General features: G+C 46.3%; 1 protein-coding gene across 1 annotated transcript; it reads right to left on the reverse strand.

Moving 5' to 3' along the window:
• Positions 1–407: 407 nt before the first annotated feature.
• On the reverse strand, positions 408–24,814 carry SIAH2 (siah E3 ubiquitin protein ligase 2). The gene is made up of 2 exons (XM_040234853.1): positions 19,332–24,814; positions 408–1,991 (listed from the first exon to the last, which is right to left on the reverse strand). Exons 1-2 carry the CDS (start codon positions 19,755–19,757, stop codon positions 1,434–1,436), a joined length of 984 nt encoding a protein of 327 aa, XP_040090787.1. The 5' UTR covers positions 19,758–24,814; the 3' UTR covers positions 408–1,433.
• Between the last annotated feature and the right edge of the window lie 715 nt (positions 24,815–25,529).

Here is a 25,529-nt window from a genome sequence, read left to right on the forward strand (position 1 = left end):
CGGGCATTTGGGGCTAAAACTGTGAATTCCTTTGAGAGTTCAGGGTTGGGATCAAGGGAGTGGGTCACCTTGGCTCAAACCTAGTGCTCCGGACATCACAGCCAAACCTCTTCCTTCTGATTCTGTAAACCAGGAAAAGTATTCTCTCTCCACAAGCCCTGGCACTGTCAGGCAGAAAGAACCACTCAAAGGAGGAGACCTGCCACACCCATGTCACTTTGTGGTTGAGAGAAGTGAGTTCAGACCCCAGTGGTGCCAGCAATCTGTGCTGTGGTCTTGGACAAATGCCTGTTTCTCCACAGAGAAACAGTGAGAGCTCCAAGGGGTGCCAGGGGTGAAGCTTCATGGCCCCTGCACAGTAGATACCCAGTAAGTATGCATCATTCCACTCAAGATGAAGCAGAATATTCATTTTTGAAAAATATTTATTAAAAAACTAAAGTGAATGTGGAAAAAAAAAAAACCACCCAACAAACCACACCCAACACATACCTTTAAATAGCAAGCATTTGACACTGGTTATAAAGCTTTTCCAACTCTACTGATCTAGTCTTTCCCACCATCTAAGTTAAGGAGGGCCTCTGAGGGAAGCCGGGTGTAAACAGGTCATCTGTACTAGTGATGAGCAAAACCTAACTACGTGAGAGCTATCAACGGCTACCCTTTTTGCTTTCCTAGGCAGTCCCTCCCAAACACAAGAGAGTGACTAGATCTCAGGACTGTGTTTGTGAGGATCTGTGGTTCCTGTTTTAATCTGGGAGTGGGAGTGTGTGTGGATGAAACAGGAGAAAGATAGACAAATCAGTAGAGGGTAATCGGAAAGCACCTTTAAAGTCTGGACCCTTGCCCACAATTTAACCCAGTAATTCTCAAACTTTACTGTTGGAAAGCATCCCCTGATGAGACTGTTAAATTCGCAGGCTCCCCAAATTGCATGTTTCAGATAAGCACTCCATTGATTCTGTACACACTGGTTAGCCATCCGGTTTGAGAAACACTGTTTAAAATGTAGTAAAACAATTCCTACGTCCTTAAACACAAGGTAAGAGCAAAGTTAAAGACTCTGCTGACAGTCACTGTGCTTTCGTCAACTTGGAGGGACCAATACAGGGAGGCAGGAAGGAGCCTCCAGTTCCTAACAAACATCCTGGTCTTAGAGGAGCCTGAGAAACCTGTCAGGTGCTGTTCAGGAAGGAAGTAAAATTTAATAATCAAGTTGATTTCCGATCATAGGGTAGCCTCCAAACGACTAACCGGCCAACCTCCTCTGTCCCGGTTTAATGAACTTCGTTGGGCCAGTGCCAGATGGGAAGCTGCCGTTCAGACAGGACACGGGGAAACTGTGGGTCCTGACTTGTGAAGACACTGTGAATAAAACACCTATAAAAACCTTTATTAACCAGAGAGCGCCACGCCCAAATCATGTTGGTGCGTCACGGACAACACGTAGAAATAGTCACATTGATGCCAAGGTTCCCGTTATCTGCAAAAAGATGCGCTATGGCTGTGTCGAACACCAGGCAGTCGCTGTTCATGATGGCTGCGGACACGCCATCGTGGATGGACCGGGGCGTGGCCTCCCAGGTCAGTCTCCTCCGGTTCCCATTCAGTTCCAGTCTGTAGGCGAAGTTCTCCGCCTGCTTGCGAGTGCCGATGAGCAGGACGATGGCGAAGAACTGCTGGTGGCCCTCATACTTCTCTTGCTTCTCCAGCACCAGCATGAAGTGATGGCCGAAACACGACTGCATCATCACCCAGTCCACAGCTCCTGGCAGGTTAATGTCTGTGGCCAGAAAGACGATGTCTTCTCCCTGAAGGGTGGTGATGCTCTTGTGGGCGTGCATGAGATGGGACATCACGGCTTCCAGGGACCCCTGCCACTTGCAGGAAGCACCGGGACAAGGGCAAGAGTAGGGACGGTATTCACAGATGTCTTCATGCTCCGGCTTCTCCGTGTGGTGCAGGGTCAGGGAACAGCCCGTGGTCGCATACTGCAGGGACAGAAAGCAGCACAGTGAGACACTGGGGGCTTCTTCCACCTCTGAGGCTGCAAACCTCAGGTTTTCCAGACTCAAACTGCATTTTTGTTTCAACTACTTTCGTTCCAGGTGAGTTAAATATTGCAGACTGAAACGTCTTAGTGCCTATTCATCCTCCGCACTGCCCTGCATAACATCAGGGGCCCATCCCGGCCAGGAATGAGCTGCATTCCTGCCCCTGTTCCAACACTGTTGAAAACGTGAGAACTCAAGTACTCTTACAAATGTTTCAAACAAAATTGTGGAGCCAGCCCTAGAAAACCTGGCTTTCCTCTTATTTTCCAGGTATTTAAAGAATTTTTAAAAAGAATTTAGAATTGCTTGTGTGCATTGAGTGCTAAGTCACTTGAGTCGTGCTCGACTCTTTGTGACCTTATGGACTGTAGCCCTCCAGGCTCCTGTCCATGGGATTTTCCAGGCAATACTGGAGTGGGTTGCCATGCCCGCCTTCAGGGGATCTTCCCAACCCAGGGATGGAACCCGCATCTCCTGCATTGACAGGTGGGTTCTTTACCACTAGCACCATAGAATTGCTTAGGGGTAGGACAAGGATGAATGTCATCTTTGGACTAGTTTTCACCGACAGTTTTGCAGATGGTGTAATTCCCCCCTGTTGGCCCCGTCCACTGCTTCCTGGCTCCAGCTGTGACCAGCAGGTGGGCTGTGGGAAAGCTGCCCTGTGGCCCCCTGCTCTTGCTGGCGGAGTGACCAGCCCAGTGCAGAAGAGGGCTGGAGACCCCTCACATGGCTAGAACCGTGACCTCACCTTCACCTTTTACCCCCTGCCCCAAGGGTGGGCTTTGGACATACATTTTTTAGGAAAAGAAATCACATTCAAGAACTTTTCAGTTTGGTTCCAGCCAGTGGAGCTTGGAGTGAGAAGGGCCTCACTCTCCTCTGAGTCCGCTGGACTTGCCTCAGGCCCCTTCCTAGGCCTGTGCTCACCTCTTTGTGACCGGGTGGTCAGGTCCTCCTGACAGGCCCGGGAGGAAGGGGAACTAGAGTGGGCGCTTGTCCTAGGTGGGTTTCCTGACACAGTCAGTCTGTCCTTCAAACGCTGCCTTAATAGGGAGGGAACAAAGCCTTTTTCTCCCTGCACATTCCTGATGGATAATCACATCTATCACGAGAAAAGAGCACACCACAGGAATTAAGACTTCTGTACCCAAACTTCATGAAAATGACCCTGCTAATTCCCAGACACCAGATAGAGAATGAATCTACCAATAGACACTTGCTCAGAGGACTATGCTGTATTTTTGTCAAGAATAAGGAAACCTGAATGACCTCTTTAGGTGAAACCAGAAGTCAGCTTCTTCCCCCTCAAGCCCAGAGTGGCAGCTTTGCCATTTGGGTTCCTGCACTTGGATTCCCTCACCCCCTGTTGAGACATGAAGACGTCAAATGATGGCAGGGCCACATCAATTTTCTTTTTGGTCCCACTGGGTGACTTGCAGGATCTTCATCCCCTTACCCAGGATTGAACCCAGGGCCACAGCGGTGAAAACCCTGAGTCCTAGCCACTGGACCACCAGGGACTTCCTCTGCTTCATTTTTCTAAGATGCCGTGTCCAAGGCTGAAAACATAAAACCGAACCCTACAGCTGTTTATGCTTCTCCCTACCCGTCCTTAAGGAATAAACCCTTATGAATTTTAAAAATAGGTCAAATTCTGATCTTTGCAGCTGAATTAAATCACTAGCAGTAAGCAGGCCCTGAACGTCTTCTCCTTACAAGACCCTAAGCTGCAGTCACTGAGAAGTAGATATGGAGGAGAGAAGGCCGCCACCACCCTTAGGGAGATGAGTCTCCCCTAATAAGGAAGAAGAAGGTGGCTTAGAGAGAGACATGCAGCTCTTCCTCCTCCGTACCTAAAGTGAATTATAATGGTCTTCAGTAGAAATTGGCAGAAATAGTTCACTGTTATTTATTAATACTTTGCCTGTAGGAACTGCTTATTCATCTTTGAAAACCATGGACTAATTTTAAAAGCATGGGTATAAAACTTAATCAAGAAGAAGGAACAAATTTACTTATCCAGATATATTTATAGTTTGTGTTCCTAGCAGTGTAAGGCCCTAAAAAAACACAAATCTCTATTCACTGTGTTTTAAATCCAGGGTGAGGCTCAGAATACAGAGCCTTCTGAAACTCTTCTGTGAGTGATGAGTGAGACACTTCTGCCAACTGTTTAAAAACACACATCCAACACAATAAAAATAGCAAAATTTAGCCCAGAACCTGGCCGATTTCCTGGCTGAAACAAACCCTCAATATTTGGATCTGAAGACCTTTCAGAAGGTGCTGTTTACCACAGTTACCCAGGAATAATCTCAGGAACAAGATGAAGTCTGGCTTAGAATGTACAGAAAAAGTACTACCTGCCTCCTTCCCCAGCCCAAAGCCCCAAACTACTCCAGGTTCACCAAGTCAAACGTACAACAAATATTTATCACCAAGCAATCATTTGAGAACTTTTTCTTGTGTAACTCAGGTAGGAATATTTATATTCTGAATTATTGGTTTGCCTTACAAGTCACATACTTTTCCTTCCACCCAAATATAGACAGTAGGGGACCTCCCCAAATTACACAAATAGACCAGGCATTACTTAGCATCTCTGTGGACAGTGACCTTGTGAGAAAAGATCTTACTGCAGCCTCTATTAACTTAAGTAAATATAATTTTAAAGTGTTACGTGCTTATTCTGCTTTTTCTAAACAAGCTGAACTTTAATGCCAATCTATTCCTTCTCTTTTCCATCACGGGTGAGGGCGTGTCTTCATGACCACTGGCACCACTGTTAGGAAGACGGAATTAGAGATGATGGTCTCTAAAAAGAAAAGATCTAGACTTTAAACATGTGTGCACTCACACGTACACAAACACATGCACTCTTGTGCCACATCTGATACTTGTGACAGTCTCGCCATTGTTCTGGAATGATGCTCTTGTCATTGCATTATCAGTGCTCCTACAGGGATCAGAGGGCTACCTTTGGGGTCTACAAATCTGAGGCAGCCTGTAGAATGGTTTAGGGGCCTCTGAGGAGCAAACCCAAATTGCACGGGTCCCTGGGCTTGTGTCTTCTCGATAAGCGCCAAGGGCTTCTAAGGGCTGCCACCCTCTGTAGCGCAGATCCCGCCCCTGTGGCGTCTGCTGTCAGAAGGGCTGTACCATGCAACAATAAACAGCTCGAACACATCAGAAATACAGGTACCTATGCAAAGGAAGAAGGGGGGGCAGGGGTAACAGATGATTTCAAAGTGGAGACAGGTTGACGAAGGGGGGTATAGGAAGCCTTACGGGGGAGAAGGCAGACTGTGGAAGGAATAGTTCCATCTGGTTCTAGCGCGGGGTGAGCGGAGCATGTGTTGGGGACAAAACATAATGAGCAGGTGGGTCCAGGTTCCGTCCAGGACATTATTGACAGTTTAGTTCATTTCCAGGGTTTCTCTGCAGCAGCACTACTGACAAAGAGCAAATGCATCTTGGTTTGGGGGCTGTGCTGTGTACTGGAGGGCGTTTAGTGGCATCCCTGGCCTTGAAGATGCCAGGAGAGTCCCCCCAGACCACGTGATGACCACCAGAAATATCACCAGGCATGGCCACATGTCTCCTGGGTGGCAAAATCACCCTAGCTGAGAGCCCCTGATTTCAGTGAGTGACACAGCCAGCTGGGCAGGCACACTCCCAGGCACGAGGAGGGGCCACAGCAGGAAGCTGGTCCGGCTGGTCACTGTCCTGCCCAGTGGGTGCCACCTGGGGCACTTCAGGAAATAAACCAGCCGCAACACACAGCTAGACCTCGATGGCTTGAGCAGCATGGATGGAGGCTGGGGCACTGGTTCCACCCGTTTTACAGAATGACTCATCCCAGCCATGTGGTCATCCATGGCCACACCAGGGTCAGAGCCTTGAGTTTCTGGATCCTCTGTGGCTCTTTCTCTGAACACAGCAGCTTAGGGGTCAAAGAACCAATCTTTTGCAGAAAAAGAAACTGGCCTTGATCTCCCCACCCAAGCCCTCCCAGCCTACCACCCAACATACACAAAACCAAGGGTCCACAGATACGCTGTTTCTGGAAACTGGTTCAAATATAACTTCTTCCAGGTTTGCAAGGAGAAAAACAGCCCCAAACGCGGCTATCCCTAAGAAACGAGGCAGCAGCACATCACAAACAAATAACCAGTAATCAGGCCCTCCCCGCCTTCTCTGTCATCTGGCAAGAAAGTTCTGAGGTTTCCCTCCTCTCGCTCTGGCCAGGGCCTGCCCACCCAGTGGGAGGGTTCAAAAGATGCCCGTTTTTCTTGAGAGGACCGGTTCTTCAAGGCACACACTTGTCTCTGAGATAAAGCACCTGGGCTGCTTTGCAGAGGGCTGCCTGCAGCCTGGGACACATCTGCGGTTATAAATGAGATTTCCCCCCAGGAAATATCTGCTCATCTCCCCTGGGGGGTGGGGGGCGAGGTGGGATGTGCTTTAAGTAAACCCCTCTTTAGGCTGGGGGCCAGGGGAGGCATGACCACACACACAAGCCCAAAGCTAAAGAAGAATGCATGGCAGGGGGAGAGATGGCCCAGCAAAGCAATGTTGAAATAACACTTCTGACTTTTCCTTTAGAAATTTTTCACGTTGCGATGGTTCAAAAGTCTTGTGCAAACACATTCTGCCGCTGTAAAAAGGCGACAGAGGACCCTGGTGCCTCATTCTGATGTCTTTGCAGAGAGCAGTAAATAGTGCCAATTCTTTCCCTGGACATGGGGTTTGAAGGTGGTTTTCTTTAAGCTGGAATTTAGCAAGGTCTTCTCCTTTTTGGCACAGAGACCCCTTGACACACAAATACACGTGACAAGGTACGTCAGAAACATAGTCAAACACTAGACACCTGGTATTTATTCAAGAAACACAGGCATATTATATTTGTTTAAAGAATAGTATATAAATGGAATTCTTAGCCTGGGTGCTAGTGAAGGTCATGGATTCCATGACTGGTTTAGAACAAGTTTTTTCACCTATTTAATTAAATCTGAGTCCAGGCAATTTAAGGACGATTTGCTGAACTCTCAACAATCGACAGTCTGTGACACTGGAGGCACTGGGAACCAACCAGGTCCCTCTGGGGACTGTGAGGTCACCGCCTTGCCTCCACCTGCTTACCTCCTAGGAAACAGGGAAGTGTATTAGCAGAGTATCTGCCAGTACCTCAAATGAGAACATCTCAAGAAAAATAAAACATAATAAACATAATAGATGCTTGTTGTTGATGCTTATAAACTTCTGAATTAGATCCAAGAAATGACCTTGTCTTGGGATAAACAAGAGCAAACTGCACTTTCCATCTAAATATGCTGTAAGCATCACAGAAAGCACAAGGAGGACCAAACGTCTGACCTTGGACTGGGAAACCAAAACCGCTACAAAGGGCATTACTGGGGCAACCACTGAAATTTGAATATGGACTCTGGACTAGATAAGAATATCTACGCTGTATCACATTTCTTGATTTTGATAACTGTACCATATTACATAAGAAAATGTCCTTGATTTTAGAGGAGAAACACAGGGAAGTACTTAGGGATAAAAGGACAGGGTGTCTGCAGTTTCCATGTTATATATATATATATATATACACACACACACACACACACACACACACACATATATATATATGAATGGAGAGAGCACAAACAATAAAGCAAGTGGGGCAAAAAGGAGGTAAATGGTGAATGGGGATAAAGGCCATATGGAAATTTGTACTATTATTGCAAGTGTCATGTAAATCTGAAATCATATACAACCACCCAGAGAGACTTTCCTAGTGGTCCAGTGGCTAAGACTTTGCACCTCCCAGTGCAGGGGGCCTGGATTTGATCCCTGGTCAGGGAACTAAGATCCCATGTGCCACAACTAAGACCCGGCACTGCCAAATAAATAAAAATAAATATTAACAAAAAAACCCAGAGACTAAGCACGTTCATCCTTCTGGGGGTAGAGATTCTTTTTGCAGATCTGAATGATTATTGTGATAGTTTTTTTTTTTTTAAGAAAATATACTTTAAACTACATACTTGCATGTAAATGCAACTAAACTAATAGTTTATCTTTTATTAGAAGCTCTTGGGACTCATTTTAGTGACCCAACAAAATGTGGCAGTGAAGACATCGATTGTTATAATTACCAACAATTTTTTGACCCCCTTCCTCACCCAAAGAAGACAGAGCCTTTTCTGTTGCTCCTCGGATCCTCCCAGAGGTTTGTGGGGACAGATCTATGGCCCTGGTTCCAGGTCATGATCCAGCACCCTTGGTGCTCCACGGGAAACTCCTGTTCACTTCCAGACCACATCTGGAAGAGGAGCTCCAGGTATGAAACATACCTGCACCCCTTTCATAAACAGGTAAACCCCTTTTATCACTGGGGAGGTGACCCCATGAAGGGAATCAGAGTTAGTTCAGTGGGAAGGATGGATCCTGACAGTATAACAGGTATGATCAGCAGATGATAAAAGGCTATTGGTTGAAGTCTCTGTTTCTCAACATCGTTTAGACTTGATCAAGTGGGAGCTGCAGCTAAACCTAGTCTAGACCCATATAGTGGTAAAACTTGTATCTTAACCAGCAGTTACACTTAAATGTTACTATTTTCTTTAAAATTCTTAAGTTTTTATTTATGGCTGCGCTGGGTCTTCGTTGCTGCGTGTGAGCTTACTCTTGCTGTGGAGAGCGCGGGCTGTTCTTTGTTGTGGTTCACAGGCTTCTCACTGCGGTGCCTCCTCTTCTTGTGGCTCACAGGCTCACAGGGTTCAGCAGTTGTGGCTCATGGGCTCAGGGGCCGAGGTACGTGAGTTTAGTTGTTCCGTGGCACGTGGGATCTTCCCGGACCAGGGATCGAACCCGCCGGCGTCCCCTGCGTTGGCAGGTGTGTTCTCAACCACTGGACCCCCAGGGAAGTCCAATTTTACCACCTTCTAACAGGACTTCTAGCAATCCAAGCTAGCTCTTTTGTGACTAAAATATTTTTATCTTCCCCCCAAAATACTGAATGATCCCACGTTATTTTCCAAATAATTTATGGGTCTGTTAATTTTGCTTACTGACTTAACTGATTTATTGCCTGCTTCCTGTTCACCCACTATTTGTTGGTAGATGAATAAATATTAGGTTTATCTGCAAAAGATGATTGCTCTCCACCATGTTACTTTTACTTTAATTAAGTCTTACTGTGGAACTTAGAATTAAAAAATAATTCCATAGATCTTGAGACCATGTAAGAAAACCACGTACATTTTAGACTTCATTCATTCTGGGTTGAATGACTTCTGTAATTTCTGACCAAGGCATTTCACATACTTTATTTACATAAACTATTTCGATGGGGGTGTTTCTAGCTTTTCTGAAACCTTACCTAGATGGGGAAACAGGATGCTGTTGTCATTCTGATGGCTGTATGTCACTTTTGCTTAGTGTGTTTGCAACCACGGGTAGAATGGCTGTGATTGGAACTCAAGTAACCAGTATCTTGTGTGACCTTGGATTGAGCCTGCCTACCCTGTCACCTCTGAGTGGGTCTATAAAACTACCTGCCAAATAATCAGCCCTTGACTGTTATTACCAGTGGAGAAGTTCAGACTTGAGCAGCAGGAGAAATGACATCTCTTTTTGTGACTTCATTATAATACTCACCCTGCATCTGTTTGTCTAGCATCTTTTCTCTAAGAACCTCAGCGGATTTTCACTTAAATGGTACATTCCTCACCTTTGCTATGAGGTAGTGCAAAGACAGAATTATCAGAGTGCAGTCTTTGTTTCACAGATGTTAGTATGAGAAGAGTGTCACTCAGTCCCTGAACTGTCAAACAGTGGTGAGGCTAAGCAAACACTGACACTGAACTTCATAAACTTTCTTCTGGAGAAGGCAATGCCAATGAAAACCTTGGGCTTAAAAATTCTCCTTTTTGCCTAAGAAAAAGTCAACAAACCCCATGTGGCAGGGCTTTCTTACTGAAGGTGACTTGGTGGGAGAATCCGGCCTCTTATTATCGCAGTCATCTGAGAACATCCTGCTTTTGGGGAGGGGTGTGTGTGCAAGTGTGCATGTGTGTGCGCGTACAAAGACCCCTTTTGATGGCAGGGTTTTTTTTTTTAATCTTGGAAGTGTTAAACAAAAGTTGACTTTTGACCAAGTGTACCTCTCATCTGACCGTAGATTGAGCTAGCAGGCAACACTCCCCGTGGACTTGGAGAACCAGTTTCGTGAGGTCCCTTCAGAATCTCTGCTGAAGCAAACAAAAGCAGGAGCTGGAGTGAGAGGCTTTATGGACCTTGTCCAGCCTTTCTCAACACCCTTCTTCCTGCCAGCTTCCCATCTGTGAGATCACATTCACTGCCCTGCCCACCCTTCAAACGCTGCTCCATCTCTCTGGATGCTTTATTTCTCAAAGGATACAACTGAATTCACAAGAAAGCTTAAGTGGTAGGGCTGCCAGATTTAGCAAATAAAAATACAAGCAGCCTAGAATGTTCCAGGCAATTATTTATCTATTAAAATTTAACTAGGCATCCTTATTACACCTAGCAGCTTCAGGGGTACCACTGTCATCCCTCCAGAAGCTACTGTGTGAGCCTGGAATGGGAAGGAGATCACCTCAACCAGGCAGAGGGGTAGCAGAAAAGACACTGTGTGTTTAATTACAAGGCACCTTCTGGGGTTTCTGCTCCCAGTGCTGTGTTACTCAGCATGTGGGAATCTTAATTCCCAGACCATGGATCAAACCCACATCCCCTGAAGTGGAAGCTCAGTGTTTTAACCAGTGGACCACCAGGGAAGTTCTCAAACTTACAAATTTTGAGCAGATTTCTTAGGGGGGATGTTAACCATGTCCTGTTTCCTTTACAAAGTAATTAGGAGGATAACACGAGATAATGTGCCCAGATCGGACCAGGTAAACAATGTTTTATACAAGCACTGGCCTCCCACGAGCCCCATCGGGATATCCCATCCCTTCCTTTCCTGCGGACACCCTGCTCATCCTCCTTAACACAGCTCTGACACCACAACTGAGGGAGGCCTCCAGACGCCTCTGCTCCTACTGCTCAGAAGGGCTCTGCTGGCACATCTGTCTCCACAATTAGACTCAATTTCAGAAGGACGGGGTGGTAGGGGAGGCAGTGGTTGGCTAGGGAAATTTTTGGTAGGAAGAGAGAGCTTGGGGCTGCAGGGTATTCCAAGGCATGGGTGGGTCTGATGAAAAGTTAATGGGTAATCAGGAGGAGCCAACTCTGGCCTGATGTTACATGAGGGAGAAAAAGTAGGCACTAGCATTAAAGCAAAAGGATAACACCCATTGCTGGTGATGCTGGAGAGAAATGGGCACTCGGTGCCCATTTGATTCTATGTGGAAAAGCAGTTTGGCTTTATGAGCAAAAGCTGATTTCTGCACATGCTCTTTGTTCCTACCATTCAACTTGTAGGAGTTTATCATTAGGAAATAATCATTTTATTATGCACAGGGATTCAGTTATAGCAGTACTTTTTTTTTTAGGCACAATAAAGAAAACAGTGACTTAAATGACCACAAACAGGGGCTTGATTAAATAACTCTGAAACATTCATAACCAACATCATGTTCCATAACATTCCAGAGTTAATGGAATTGTAATACTATACAGTCATTAAACAGGATCTTAAGGAATATTTATCTGTGGAAAAGCAGTCACAATGTATTAGGTGAAAAAATAGGTTATGAAATAGTGTGTGAATTTCCTGTTTTACCTGTTTTTCATTGTCGGTTTTTTGTTGTTGCTGGTTTGTAAGTTTTGATGTAGAGGTAAGTTTGCGAGGACATGTGCAAAAATGGTGTAGTGGTTATTCTAGGTGGGCAGGATTATAGAAAATAGTATCAAATTAAAATCTCCTGTATGTTCTACATTTTAAAAAGCTCATAACTTTTAAAAACAAAATATATGCATAAAAAAGTTCCCTAATCTAAGCAGGTTTTCTCTTCTAAAAGCATTAAAGGAATTTTTAAAAACTCTCATCACTGAAAAACCAATGCCAGAGCCAACTTACCTAGTTCTATGGAAACCCTATAAGACTAGGAATAGGGAAGAGAAGCTCGATGGGAGAACTGATGGGAGGAAAAAAGATTACTTTTTGTTCTTTTTAGGGCTTCCTTGATAGCTCAATTAGTAAAGAATCCACCTGCAATGCAGGAGACCCTGGTTCACTTCCTGGGTTGGGAAGATCCCCTGGAGAAGGGAAAGGCTACCCACTCCAGTACTCTGGCCTAGAGAATTCCATGGACTGTATAGTCCGTGGGGTCAAAAAGAGTCAGACACAACTGAGCAACTGGACCTGACTTCAGACTCCAGTCATTTGCTTTCTGTTAGTTTCTAACTGTGCACATTTATTTAGTTTTTACTTTGTGCTGGGCACTTTGCATGAATGACTACCACAATCATCACCCCATTTTAGCAACGAGCCACTGAGGCTTGGAGAGGTCACCAACCAGTACAGTAAAGACAGATAGGATTGGGACCAGGAGGCTCGAGTAGGGCCTGCCTTCAAAACTACCAGAGTTAAGAGGTGAAGGGGAGGAGTGGGAGAAGGAAAGACCTAAAGACACCATCTCTATTGATTCAAAGTTTTGAAATAGGGCCCAGGCCCACACATTTAATACAGGTGTACCTTCCATTCATTTCGACAGCTAAAAACTAGGAATGGGGTGATCTTTTATCTCAGGGACACTATACAGTATAAAAATGATTACAATAAAACTTTTACCCAACTGGCAATGAGAATGTTAGTTTCACAGTTTTTAAGAAACAAATGGAGAACGGATGTGTGGGGCAAAGTTGATGAAATTCTGCTAGGGAATTTTCAGCATCTCTCATGAGCTTTAGAAAGTATACTCAGGTGAATGCTGGCATTCACTCTGGCACATGTATACCTACTGTGTGCCCTTTTCAAAGAGTGAGGACTTTATGGGTGTGGATGAGAAACGCCACTGTTTACAAATTTTGTCAGAAGCACAGGTTGGACAATAAAGATATTTTACATTGAGGTCTTCCTATGGTCATATGTATACAGCATTTTATATAGGGCTTCCAAGAAAAAAACAAAAAGGGCAATTCTAATCCATCCTAAGCTGGGGACTCTACAGCTCAGACCTGCTGTACCTTTTGGTTTTCGTCCATTCTGGCTGTACCAAAGATCAATCTTAACTAACAATGATTTACTCTAGTTCCAGGACTTGGTGACCTGTGAAAAATCTTCGGCCAGCTCTGTGTAGAATCATCATTAAACTTCCGAGTACTCTTTTCACGCATTCTAGTGCTTCTGTTCTTGATTTTACACTCAAAAGCTGTCCATTGTCTTCTGGAAAATCTTGAGCCTCATCAGAAACACATGTGGACCCCAGTGCTTGCCAGCTCAAGCTTCTATGAGCCAACCCAGTCAACTTCAGCCAGGAATGAGGACGGAAGGGATAACTTCCAAAGTAACTGATTTTGTCTTAGGGGAATTTCTGAGGTTCGTAAGAGATCCCTGAAATGGTTCTGGCAAATTGGCTTATCCCCTCAGACTGTTAGGTGACTGATCACCCATCACCTGGCAACTGCTCTGATCTCACCCACCTTCCATCTGTTTTGGTGACACAGAAGTCCTCGCCAGCATTGCTAATCTGACCTGAGAGCACCCACCAGCTCAAGGTTATCTCTGTTCTTTTTAACTGACGAACAAACAGATCTAAGGAGCTAGTGACAGGACTGAGATCACAGAAAGCCAGGATGAGAACCCAGTTCTGTCTCCTGACTATTGCCTTTTCTCTTGAACAGCTCACTAGATTCCAGAATTTTAGGCAGAAAAAGATCCTTGGTATAGTCATCTTGTCCAGCTCTTAAGACATTCAGGTGCAAAGAAATAGACTGACTTGTACAAAGTGTCAAACATCTAGTCAATAGGACAATAGTTCAGGTCTCCCAAAGGCCAGAATGTTGGCATTTTCTCTCAGCGAAACAAAGACGAAAAGGCAGTTAGCTGTAACAGTCGGGACCTATCAGAATTCCAGAGTTCATATGTTCTCAGAGTCAAATGAGAACTTCCAGGCTCAGTGGATGTTTTCTAAAAGAGAACCAGGTCAGAGGTTACACCCTGGAAGCTGGAGTTTGGTCTACAGACACGGTTGGTTTGGCCTGCAAGTGCTAGCTTTACATTTGAATTTGGACAATGTTTTTTTTTTTTTTTTTTTAATCGAGATATTCAACATTAAAAAATGCAGATTTCTGAATTTTCTTGAAAAAAAAAAAATCCAAAGATCTGGCATGGCTGCAATCACATCCCCATCCGGGCCAATCAGCCAGAGTTGAGCAAAAGCTGTGGTCCAACTCCCAACCACCTCCACTGCCCCTGACGTCTCTTGAACCCTAAGGTCACATGGCAAATACCCCTCTCCCTTGCATTACCTGTCCCTGCTGGTGTTTAGGGTTTCTCCCCACTGGACTAGATCAGTCCACACATTTTAACTTACAACTGGATTATCGGATCTGACTTTAAGATTTTCTTTTAATGTGGACCATTTTAAAGTCTTTACTGAATTTGTCACAATATTGTTTTTTCTTTTCTTTTAAGGTTGGTTTTTTGGCCCAGAGGCATGTAGGATGTTAGCTGCCCAACCAGGGATTGAACCCACACCCCCTACACTGGAGGACAAAGTCTAAACCACTGGACCATCGCAGAAGTCCCTCAGTTTTTTTTTAAAGAATACAAACAACACTGTCACAATCCAACTACAGAGAAGGAGTATCTGACGAGGCTTTCTAGTTCAGTATTTGGAGATAATGCTGCTAGAAACTTCTATAGAAACCAAAGAAAAAGTGGTAACAAAATGTCTCATAGTGTAAGAGGGCTGGGCTGTGTGTTAGCATTTCCTATGGTTTTGGAGAGAAATAATTCTTTGCGACCCCATGGATTGTAGCTGCCAGGGGAATTCTCCAGGCAAGAATCCTGGAGCTGGGAGCCATTCCTTTCTCCAGGGTATCTTTCTGACCCAGGGATCGAACCTGGGTCTTCTGCATTTCAGACAGATTCTTTTACCGTCTGAGCCACCAGGGAAGCCCCAAAGAAAAAGTGGAAAGAAAATGTCTGATAGTGAAAGAGGGCTGGAGTGTGTTTTAGCATTTCTCATGGTTTGGGAGAGAAATAGTTGGGCTGATATTAAAATACACTGTTGAGTGGGGGGCCCCAATGTGTCAGCCTTCACTTCTCCCCTGGCATCCACACTCTCCAGAGATGATGGTGGGTTTGTGATAAGGGGACAGGATGTCAAAACTTCTCAGGCATGGCACAAGTCATAGAATGGACTAAAAATACCCCAGGTGGCAGAGAGCCATACTCTGATAGAGATCCTTTTTTAAAAGGAGATCTGAGCCAACAGTGCATGTGGTGCCCTCTGTCACAGGTGCTGGCAGGATTCTAGCCTTTAATTATGTGACCCCCTCCCTTTCTGGTGACTCATACCCTGGTTCAGAGGGTAAAGCGTCTGCCTGCAATGTGAGAGACCCAGGTTTGATCCCTGGGTTGGGAAGATCCCCTGGAGAAGGAAACAGCAACCTACTCCAGTATTCTTGCCTCGAGAATCCCATGGACATAGGAGCCTGGTGGCCTAGAGTCCATGGGACTGCAAAGAGTTGGACACAACTGAGCAACTTCACTTTCTTTCCACTCTGGGGCCAATGGAAGCATGAGCAATTCAGAGCTGGATTGCTGCTGCTGCTAAGTCGCTTCAGTTGTCTCCGACTGTGTGTGACTCCATAGACGGCAGCCCACCAGGCTCCGCCATCCCTGGGATTCTCCAGGCACGAACACTGGAGTGGGTTGCCATTTCCTTCTCCAATGCATGAAAGTGAAAAGTGAAAATGAAGTCGCTCAGTCGTGTCCGACTCTTCGTGGCCCCATGGATTGCAGCCCACCAGGTTCCTTTGTCCATGGGGTTTTCCAGGCAAGAGTACTGGAGTGGGGTGCCACTGCCTTCTCTGAGAGCTGGACTGAAATCCCCCCAAATATTGGTGTATAAGCTATTCCCCCTCACCCCTTGATCTTCCCACCCCCCAAGCCCTACAAAATTCCTCCCAACAAACTTTATAGTCAGCAGCTGTGTTGTCTCACTGGGATGTGTCCCTCTGGTGACCTCATCCAGTCGGATGATTTTGTTACTGGTGTCAACCTCAGGTTGTGATCTGGAGCCTCCGAATATCACCTCAGACTCCAAATCAAAGAATGTGTGCCTTCAGGATGAAGGTTTATGGACTGGTCCACCGTGTGATCTCAAGTCCCTTAACTCTTAACCTCTCTAGAGGTGCATGTTTCCTCACCTGAGAATAAGAAAGGTAGACTCATAAAAGATAACCCACACAAAGGAGCTGGCATGCAGAGGGCCTCACCAAGCATTCCATAGAGCCTCCCTTCTTTTAATGGAGTTCCAGAAGCTACAGGTCCTTAGAAGTTCAACAGTCCAATCCCCTCATTACAGATGAAAATATCAGGCTCTCAGAGGTAGTCTCTCAGGCAAACAATGGCAGCGCCAGACAACTCTTGAGAGCTGGCTCTGGTATTTTACCCAACACGGTTTTTCTCCCATGAGCCAGCCCATGAGAGACTCAGAGCCAGTGGGGACAGGCAGTCCCTATGACTTCCAGGAGCAAGTGTGAAGCATAGGGCTGGCTAAGCAGACCACTGTGTTGGAGTTTGCCATAGGCCTCACCACTCCCTATTGCTTTCAGCCTTCCCAACAAATATTATTTCAGTTGTTTGCTGGGTCTCTGTATCCATCCAAGTTTGATTTATCCAGACTAACTGGTTGAGCTCCCCTGTCAACAGCCTGGATTACTGATCAATCAAAGTTGAGGCATGCATATTCCAGCTTTATAAATCTCACATGTATGTATTTACACAAAAGTGACCTCCTCACCCCAAGGTCACTTTCTAAGCTGGGTTCCTGATCTGTAGGGGGATGGTTGACCTTGTTTAATTTCAGCTTGCAAAGCAATGGCTTTATCCAGCTGCAGTCCTACAGAATGGGACCTTTCTAAAAATCAGTGACATAAACAGAAACACTGGATACCCTTGATTCCCAAGAGAACTCTTCTTCAAGACATATCACATTAGGAAAGAATATATACTTCAGTAGGAACAAGAATTCTGGATTCTGAAAGTGAAACTTCACACTTCATATAGTATAACTGCCCCCATTCTCTAAGGAGCAAGCAACATAAGGCTCTTATGATATTGCTTTAAAAAATAAATTAGGGATGGCTTGTTCAGTTGCTAAGCTGTGTCTGACTCTTGTGACCCCATGGACTGTAGCCTGCCCAGGCTCCTCTGTCCATGGGATTTCCCTAGGCAAGAATACTGGAGTGGGTAGCCATTCCCTTCTCCAGGGGATATTCCCGACCCAGGGATTGAACCCACATCTCCTGCATTGTCAGGCAGATAGAGATAGCTGACTGATATCAAATGCTCATTTGTAAAATGTTATTCATCTGAAATCATTTCTTCTGTTAGCCACTAAAGGCCTAGGGGAAAGTGAAGGGCTGAGAAGATGGCTCCCCAGAAACCCTGTGGGGCATCCCCCACCTACTCACTCAGCTTCCACAAAATATCTCAGACCTCAAATATCCACTCATGTCACCAATCACCAAATCTTCCCTTGATCACTAGGCTGCCACCCTGTTCATGACCCTAAGAAAATTTTGAAACTGTTTTGTGTAAATTTTATGACAAACTACTACTGGGCTGGGTGCATTAGTAAGCACTGCATGAGGAGTGGTTCAAAGCATGATAATTTATTAAGGTTGACTGAAAACCCATAGCTCAAACACAAGTTCAAACGCTTGTTTGAATATGCTATTTTAAACCCTATTTGTGGCAGGACACAGACCAAATTAAATCACTCATTTTACTGACATTCGTCCCAAGCTTCAGTTCTCTGGTGGATTATTTTTAATTTAAAAATAAGCCCTTGCCCTATAAAAGTAAGCAGCAGCAAAGAGAAATCAATGCCAGAGAGCCTAAATGGCCCATGAGGCGCTTTACGAAAAAAAACTCCAAAAATATTAATGACATTATTTCTAAGTTTAAAAAATGAACTGTATGATAAAATTCTAGGTTATAATGCGGTAATATAGATAGATATGTCTCTATCTGCTCCTGAAACTGCTCCTGAAGATTTTTACCCAAAAGATGTAAACTGATGTTACCGTATGACCACACAATGCAAAATTATGCAGCCATTTAAAATACAATGAGATAGACGTAGGCTGCAGAAATATAAAGATATGTGTGATGAAACGAACTTAAGTCAGCAAGCTGCAGAAGCCATTTTTGGAGAAAAACTTACGTGTGCATATATAAACCTTCCTGACATTAACATCTACCATTCTATATTCAGCTGCGGAGAGTGTATTTATACACGGTTAGAAAAAACCCCGTGCAGATGCATACTAAACCTAACATCGGTGGGAAAGGAGACGTTTGGGTCTTTCACTTGTCTCAGTGATGTGCCCTTTTTTTTTTTTGCCAAGAGCACTGATAATTTTTTAACTAAACAAAAAATAAAGTGGTGGGCTTTAAAGAACTGTAACAACAGCTCCTGCGTGCCCTTCCAGTTAAATTCCCCATCAACTCTTGTTTTCACCCCACTTAGTAAAATAACACAACTCCTCAGTCCTTGGAAGGCTAGGAGAGGGAAAGGCGTGGCTTACAAGGTTTTCTTGTTGTTGGAGGAAAACAGGCTGTAGGCGCCCTTTTTTTTTTTTTAGCTACACTCCCGAGGGCTCCCACGTGTCAGGGGTGCGCAGAAGGCAGACGCAGGGCGCAGGAGGAATCCAGGACCAGTCCTTCCAAGCCCAGCGCTGGCGAGGGGTGCGTTTAATTCGCTCCTTTCCCCCTCCCTCTGCCCCCCACAGATAGTCAGCTTCTGGGTCCAAGTTTTCTTTCGGCGGCCCTGCTCTATACCCAGGCTGAGTACACGTCTGCAGAGTACGCAGGCTCCGGGTGGGGACGGCGTGATCGCGTGCCAATCAGGCTGGGGTCAGTGATCGGGCAGCAGTCGGCCCAGAGCTGCTCCCAAAGTGGACAGGTGGCATGGGGGAGGGCGAACACGGTGTAAACTTTTTTTTCCCCCCGTTAATAAGAGAGAAGCCCACTGCCTCTTAGCGCCCGCGAATGGGCTGGGGACACAGGAGTCCCAGGAGGTCGCCGGGCGGTGGTGCGTGGCTGGCACCTGGGCTTACCTTGCAGGGAAACAGAACTGCCGAGGCCACCTTCTCCATAGCCAGGTTCCTGATGCTGGGCGTCAGGGCGCCCCGGCACGTCGGGCAGCAGCTCAACTTCTGGCGGCATTGGTTACACACCAGGTGCCCGGCCTGGCACTGCAGGATGGGAGGCAGGACATAGTCAAAGCACACCGGGCACTCGAAGAGCGAGGTCAGCTCGTGGTGCTGCGGAGACACTGGGCCAGCCCCGCCGCCGCCGCCGCCGCCGCCGGGGCCCGAGACCACCGCCGCCGCGGCGGGCACCGCGGACGAGCCGGGGCCCGCAGCCGAGATGGTGGCGGCGGCCGGGGGCGCAGCCGGGGACGGAGCGTGCTGTGGCTGCGGCGGCGGCTGCTTGCTGCAGGGTTTGTTAGCGCTGGGGCCGGTGGAGGACGGGCGGCTCATTGCGCTCCGAACCAACCATGGAACTGCGGGCGCCTGCCTGCCGCGGGGCCGCCGGGGTCAAGGCGGTGCGCGCCCCGCGGGCGGCGGGCTCCTGGGCAACGCCACCGCGCCCAGCCCGGGACCGAGCCGCGGAGACGATCGGCGCCGGGCAGGACGGGGGGCTGGACCGCGCTGACGATCTCCGCGGTCCCCGGCGCTCCGAACACCCCTCCGCGTCCCTAAACTCCTCCTCTCGGCGGTGTCGCGGCCCCGAAGCCGAGCGGTGCGCAGAACCCCGGCCCACCAACTACCGGAGCGGCCGCTGACGCAAGCCCCGGGGGCGCGCGCGGACGTGACGCTTGGACACGTGTGCGGCCGCCCGGGCGCGCGGGGACTGGCAGAAGCACCCGGAGTTGGAGCTCCGGCTCCGCCCGACTCCAGCTGGCAGCGCTGGGGACCGCCTAGCGCCGGCGCTTCCTGCCTGGGCTGCGGGCCCGGCCCGCGCCAGTGAGCATGCCCGGCTCGCCGCTGCCGCTGCGCGGGGTCTCCTTTTCCGGGCCGCGGAGGAGTCCGCCCTTCGGCAAGGCGTCGCCTGCGTTCTTTGGCCACACCCCGGGGAGTCACGCCAACGCGTTCCGCGGGCTCAGAGCCGAAGGATAACTTTAGGCGGGGCGGGGGCTTGGATGGTGGGCGGGGCGGGGCGGGACGCGGGTGACCAGGGACAGGTCGGAAAAAACCGAGAGGTTTCTCTTCCCAGGGTTGAGTCAGCACCGCGCGGGGGAGGCGTGACCGCGGTCAGGGCGGCTGTTAGACTCGGAGCTTTGGGCGGGAGCAGGGCAAGGGGCTCGGGATGGGTCTGCAGCGGGCTCAGGACCTAGTGCTGGGATGTTAAGGATATGTTTGGACCATTCTTTGGACCTGCTCTTCCCAGGGGGAGAGGAGGTATACTAGTCTTTTACCACTGGACCTGCCAAAGCCTTCGTTGAATTGAGTTGAGCGCCTCTGACTTGCTAGAGGGCCAGGGAGGGAGTCCACGACAGAGTTAACTAAAAGGAGTTCGAGATCGCCAGAATCTAAGAATGCCAGAAATGTGGCTAGGGTCCTGAAACCCCGGGAAAACAGTGGATGATGCTCCAGTACAACGCATCTTTATCTTTGAGATCCCGCGGAAGTCCAAGACTTTGATGGCAAGGTGTGGGCCCTGGCCCCACATGCTCAGCCGAAGCCCTGGAGTGAGAACCACAAGTTAACGTGTACGGAGTTGAATTGCTTTTCTGCAACTTTGACCCACTGACACTGGAATTGAGGCAATGAGCTATGTAGCTGGGACGCAGGTCATTCTTTGTAGGAGAGGCAGTGGTAAAGACTAGGTGAAAAATGGGCCTCTGCTTACCATCGGTGTGACTTTGGACAAGTTCTTCATTTCTCTGTGCCTCAGTTTCCTCATTTGAGAAAGTGGAATGAAAACAGTACCTATCTTATGGGTGGGATAGTGAGGATTAAATGAGTTTGTTTTATGACAAGAACCTGGCCCATCATAATAGCTGCTTAAACGTTTAGCAGTTACTTTTAAAAAGTAGTACTAGGGAATGTTTAATAATATTAATGAGTCCTCAGTGAATAAAATTTGTCCAAAAAATAGACTGTTAGAAGCCAGAAGAAAGTTTACTCTTATACACGGTATATAGAAAGATCACATGCAAGGATTTTGTTGCATTTGATCTAAATCTTGAAAAAAATTAATAGATAACGTTGTTCAATCTTAAGTAAATGTTTCCTGAGTATTTATTATGTACCAGCAGTCACTGCTGGACTCTGACAGTGGTTCTAGTTTACTAATAGTAAGGGAACAATATGCTAATAGCCAAACACTCATGAAAGAGAGTTTCAGATGAATAGGTGAGTGTATGAGGGGTGGTGGTAAAGATAGTGTAGCAGCAGCTAAAGCACATTGAGAGAAGGTATTGGGACTTGGGGGCCTAGGGGTGGTACATGGGAGCCTTAATTGGCCTGATAAGACCTTTACATCAGTGACAAGGGGTAGCCTCTGTAGGTTTTTGAAAGGCACAGTAATGTGGCTGAGTCTGAGTTTTTGGAAGAGTACTCTGGGAATACAAAAAAAAAAAACAAACTGATGTTTATTAAATGTCCACTATGTGCCAGGAATGGATGGTTCTCAGGCCTCTGCAATAATCCTACAGGATGGATACTAATGTTATCATTTCCATTTTATAGTCAAGGACACTGAGACACAGAAAGACTTAATTTGCTCAAGATCACATAGCTGACCATGTTGGGAAAGCTTCAGAGTCCCTTCTTCCCTAAGCTTTTTGTTTTTTTGACCTTGGACCGTTTTTTAAGTCTTTATTGAATTTGTTACAATGTTGCTTCGGTTTTGTGTTTTGGTTTTGTTGATGCATGTGGGATTATAGCTCTTCTACCAAGAATTGAACCCATATCCCCTGGATGTGAAGATGAAGTCTTAACCACTGGACTGCCAGGGAAGTCGTAGGGCCTTTCTTGTTAAGTACTAATCTATATCCCTTTCAATTATACCACAAAAAGTACTTATAGTCTGGTTAAGGAGTTAAAGTTAGCACACTCAACACAGAAGACAGTTATACAGCCTCTAATAGAGCGCTGAATTTTGTGAGTACAATTCACCTAAATTCTTTCCTTAGCTGGTCATGAGAGGAAAAATTTAATCATATTGTTGGTTCCATTTTTAACTTTTTATGGCCTAAAGAACACAATAGAGACAATAGAAAAAAAAACACACCCAGTTTCACATTTATTGGAGAAAATAGAATGTTTTCCACTTTTAATTTAAAACCCAAGCAAATGGAATTTATTACATGTGCTTTCACTCTCTCCACCTCTCCGTGCAGGTGGCTCCCATTCTCAGGTCTTACTAGCTCTCATCAGAGAAGCGAGGTCCTCACCCTTGCCACGTTGATATGAATTTTCGGTATTCCAGCCAGCTAGGCCCTGGTTGTTCTAAAAGTAGTTTGGTTTCAGATGGGAAAAGCAATTTTCTGCAGAGAGGATCCGGTTTATTTTTCTTAAAAAAAACAAACAAACATACAACTAACCTATCCACACTTAACCCTGGCAGATGCCTCCTCTCTCCTTCACATCATTACGCTTCTGAATAAGTTGAGCAGGGTAATTTAAAAAAATTGCTGAGGCAGTTGCTGAGCATGAGTAGATGAGCGTGGACAGGCCTGCTGGCTAACCTACATCAGTGCCCTCTCCAGGCTGCCAGGCTGGCCTTTCTGGTCCTGCTTCCTTCTTCCTGCTTCCCTGGGGCTTTTGAATCAGATAGAGGTGGCCTTTGCACACTGGGCGCTGTGAGCTGGAGCGCCCTCTCAGGAGGCCACGTGTGCTGAGTGGAGCTGTGTTTACTTGCCCTTGGGAGTTGCTGCTGTTGCTGGGGGCTTTGTGGCCTGGCGAGGGCAGTGGGGAGTCCAGCCTTTTGTTATCGCCTGATTCCTGACCCATTTACCAAATCTGCTGGTTGGCTGACTTCTCCCACCCACCGAGGCCTGGATTACACAAAAGGGACATGTGTGAAGCAAGACACACTCCTTAACCCACCTCCCCCTCTGTATTACCTTTTACAGATTAGGGGTAGACCGAGTAACCCATCTTTCCCTATTTTTTTCCTTATATATTTATCCCTATATATTTTTTCCCTATATATTTATCAAGGTGGGTCTTATTTGTAAAAGCTCACAGGTGACCCCTAATCTCACTTAAACTGCTGAGCATGGTGAGAAAGGCCCCAGTGAAGTAGACACGCTCTCACTCTTCTTTCTGTAAGTTACAAATTGTGTGGTTTTGCTAATTAGGCAGCTTCTGCAGTCAGGCCAATGGTGTGCCTTTGCAGAGCGAAGTGTGGTCGGCCTTTTCTGTTTAGGCATAGAGATGACTCAGGAGTGCACTGGAGCTTGCTGTGTGGAAACTTCTGATAAGACGAGAGCTAGTGGGAAATTTGGAGGTGACTGTGTGACCCCTCACCCTGGTAATTATGGTAGGTACTTTTACCTTTTAGAAAGTACTTTTGTTTCTGGGGTAGTTTCCACGTACTCAAGCTTCTTTTGAGTAACTAGGGGTCATTTAAGGCAAGTATTTCTTGAACAACTGCCACAGACCTGGGCTTCCCTGGTGGCGCAGTGGTAATGTAAGAGACAGAAGAGATGCAGGTTTGATCCCTGGGATGGGAAGATCCCCTGGAGAAAGAAATGGCAACCCACTCCAGTATTCTTGCCTGGAAATCCCTTGGACAGAGGAGCCTGGTGGGCTACAGTCCATAGGGTCACAAAAGAGTCAGATACAACTGAAGTGGCTAAACAACCACCACCAGACTTGGTACTGTGCACTGTTTGGAGTAGGTATATGCATTTGCATTACTTTTTGTTTCCATACTTAGTTTGTATTTCTCTAGCGTTCATTGTGTACCAGGTACTATTCTCTGCACTTGATGTATTTTAATTCTCTTAATTCTCATAACGTCTCCTATAAGGTAGCTGTTTACAGACGACAAAACTAAAGTACAGAGAAACCAAGTTCCTTGTCATTAGTAGCCTTTACGGAGAAGGCAATGACAAGCCACTCCAGTACTCTTGCCTAGAAAATCTCATGGACTGAGGAGCCTGGTAGGCTGCAGTCCATGGGGTCACTACTAGTCGGACACGACTGAGCGACTTCACTTTCACTTTTCACTTTCATGCATTGGAGAAGGAAATGGCAGTCCACTCCAGTGTTCTTGCCTGGAGAATCCCAGGGACAGGGGAGCCTGGTGGGCTGCCGTCTATGGGGTCGCACAGAATCGGACACGACTGAAGCGACTTAGCAGCAGCAGCAGCAGTAGCCTTTAAGATGGCTCCAGTGATCCCTCTTCCTGGTATATGCCCTCAGTGTAATCACGAGAGCCAAATGTGCTAACTCACCTTATTTATTTATTTATTTTTAATTGACATATAGTTGATTTCCAATGTTGGGTTAGTTTCAGGTGTACAGCAAAGTGATACATTCCTTTCAGATTCTTTTCCATTGTAGATTATTACAAGGTATTGAATATAGTTCCTTGTGCTATACAGTAGGACCTTGTTGGTTATCTGTTTTATATATAGTAGTGTATATCTGTTAATCCCAAACTCCTAATTTATCCCCTCGCGCCTTTAAATGAATAGATATGGCCAAAGTGATAGAATGCCTCTTCTGAGATTAGGTTACAAAAGACTGCAACTTCTGTTTTGCTCTCTCTGTCTTCCTCCCTCCAAGCCCTCTATGTGTGTGAAGCCAGCTGCCATGTTATGAGTAGCCCTATGACTATGAAAAGCCTCATACCACTAGGAACTGCTGTCTCTGACCAACAGCCAGCAAAGATTCCAGGCCTGGCTGACAATTTGATTGCCTTTGTGAGACCCTGAACCAGAGGATCCAGCTGAGCTAATACATGCAAACTGTGAGACAGTTTTAAAACAATGCCAGTTTTAAGTCACTAGGTTTGGGGCAGTTCATTATACGGCAGCAGTATATAACTAATACACTTGTCCAAGGTCCAAAAGCTTGTGTGTCAAAAGAAATGCAACATATAGAATCTCTACCTTGTTTCTCTTAAATTGCCTGTACTGTGATGCTACTCAGATATATAGAAACAAACCTAGGAATAAGATTTTTATGATTATTATATGTATTATTATACACAGCTGTAAAATTTTTTTAAATGAAATACTAAAAGATAATATCTAGAATTCATGTTTTTATTTTGATTTAAATTTGTGTTTT

This window comes from Oryx dammah, unplaced genomic scaffold (genome assembly GCF_014754425.2).
Source record: "Oryx dammah isolate SB20612 unplaced genomic scaffold, SCBI_Odam_1.1 HiC_scaffold_2, whole genome shotgun sequence".
Classification (NCBI taxonomy): domain Eukaryota; kingdom Metazoa; phylum Chordata; class Mammalia; order Artiodactyla; family Bovidae; genus Oryx; species Oryx dammah.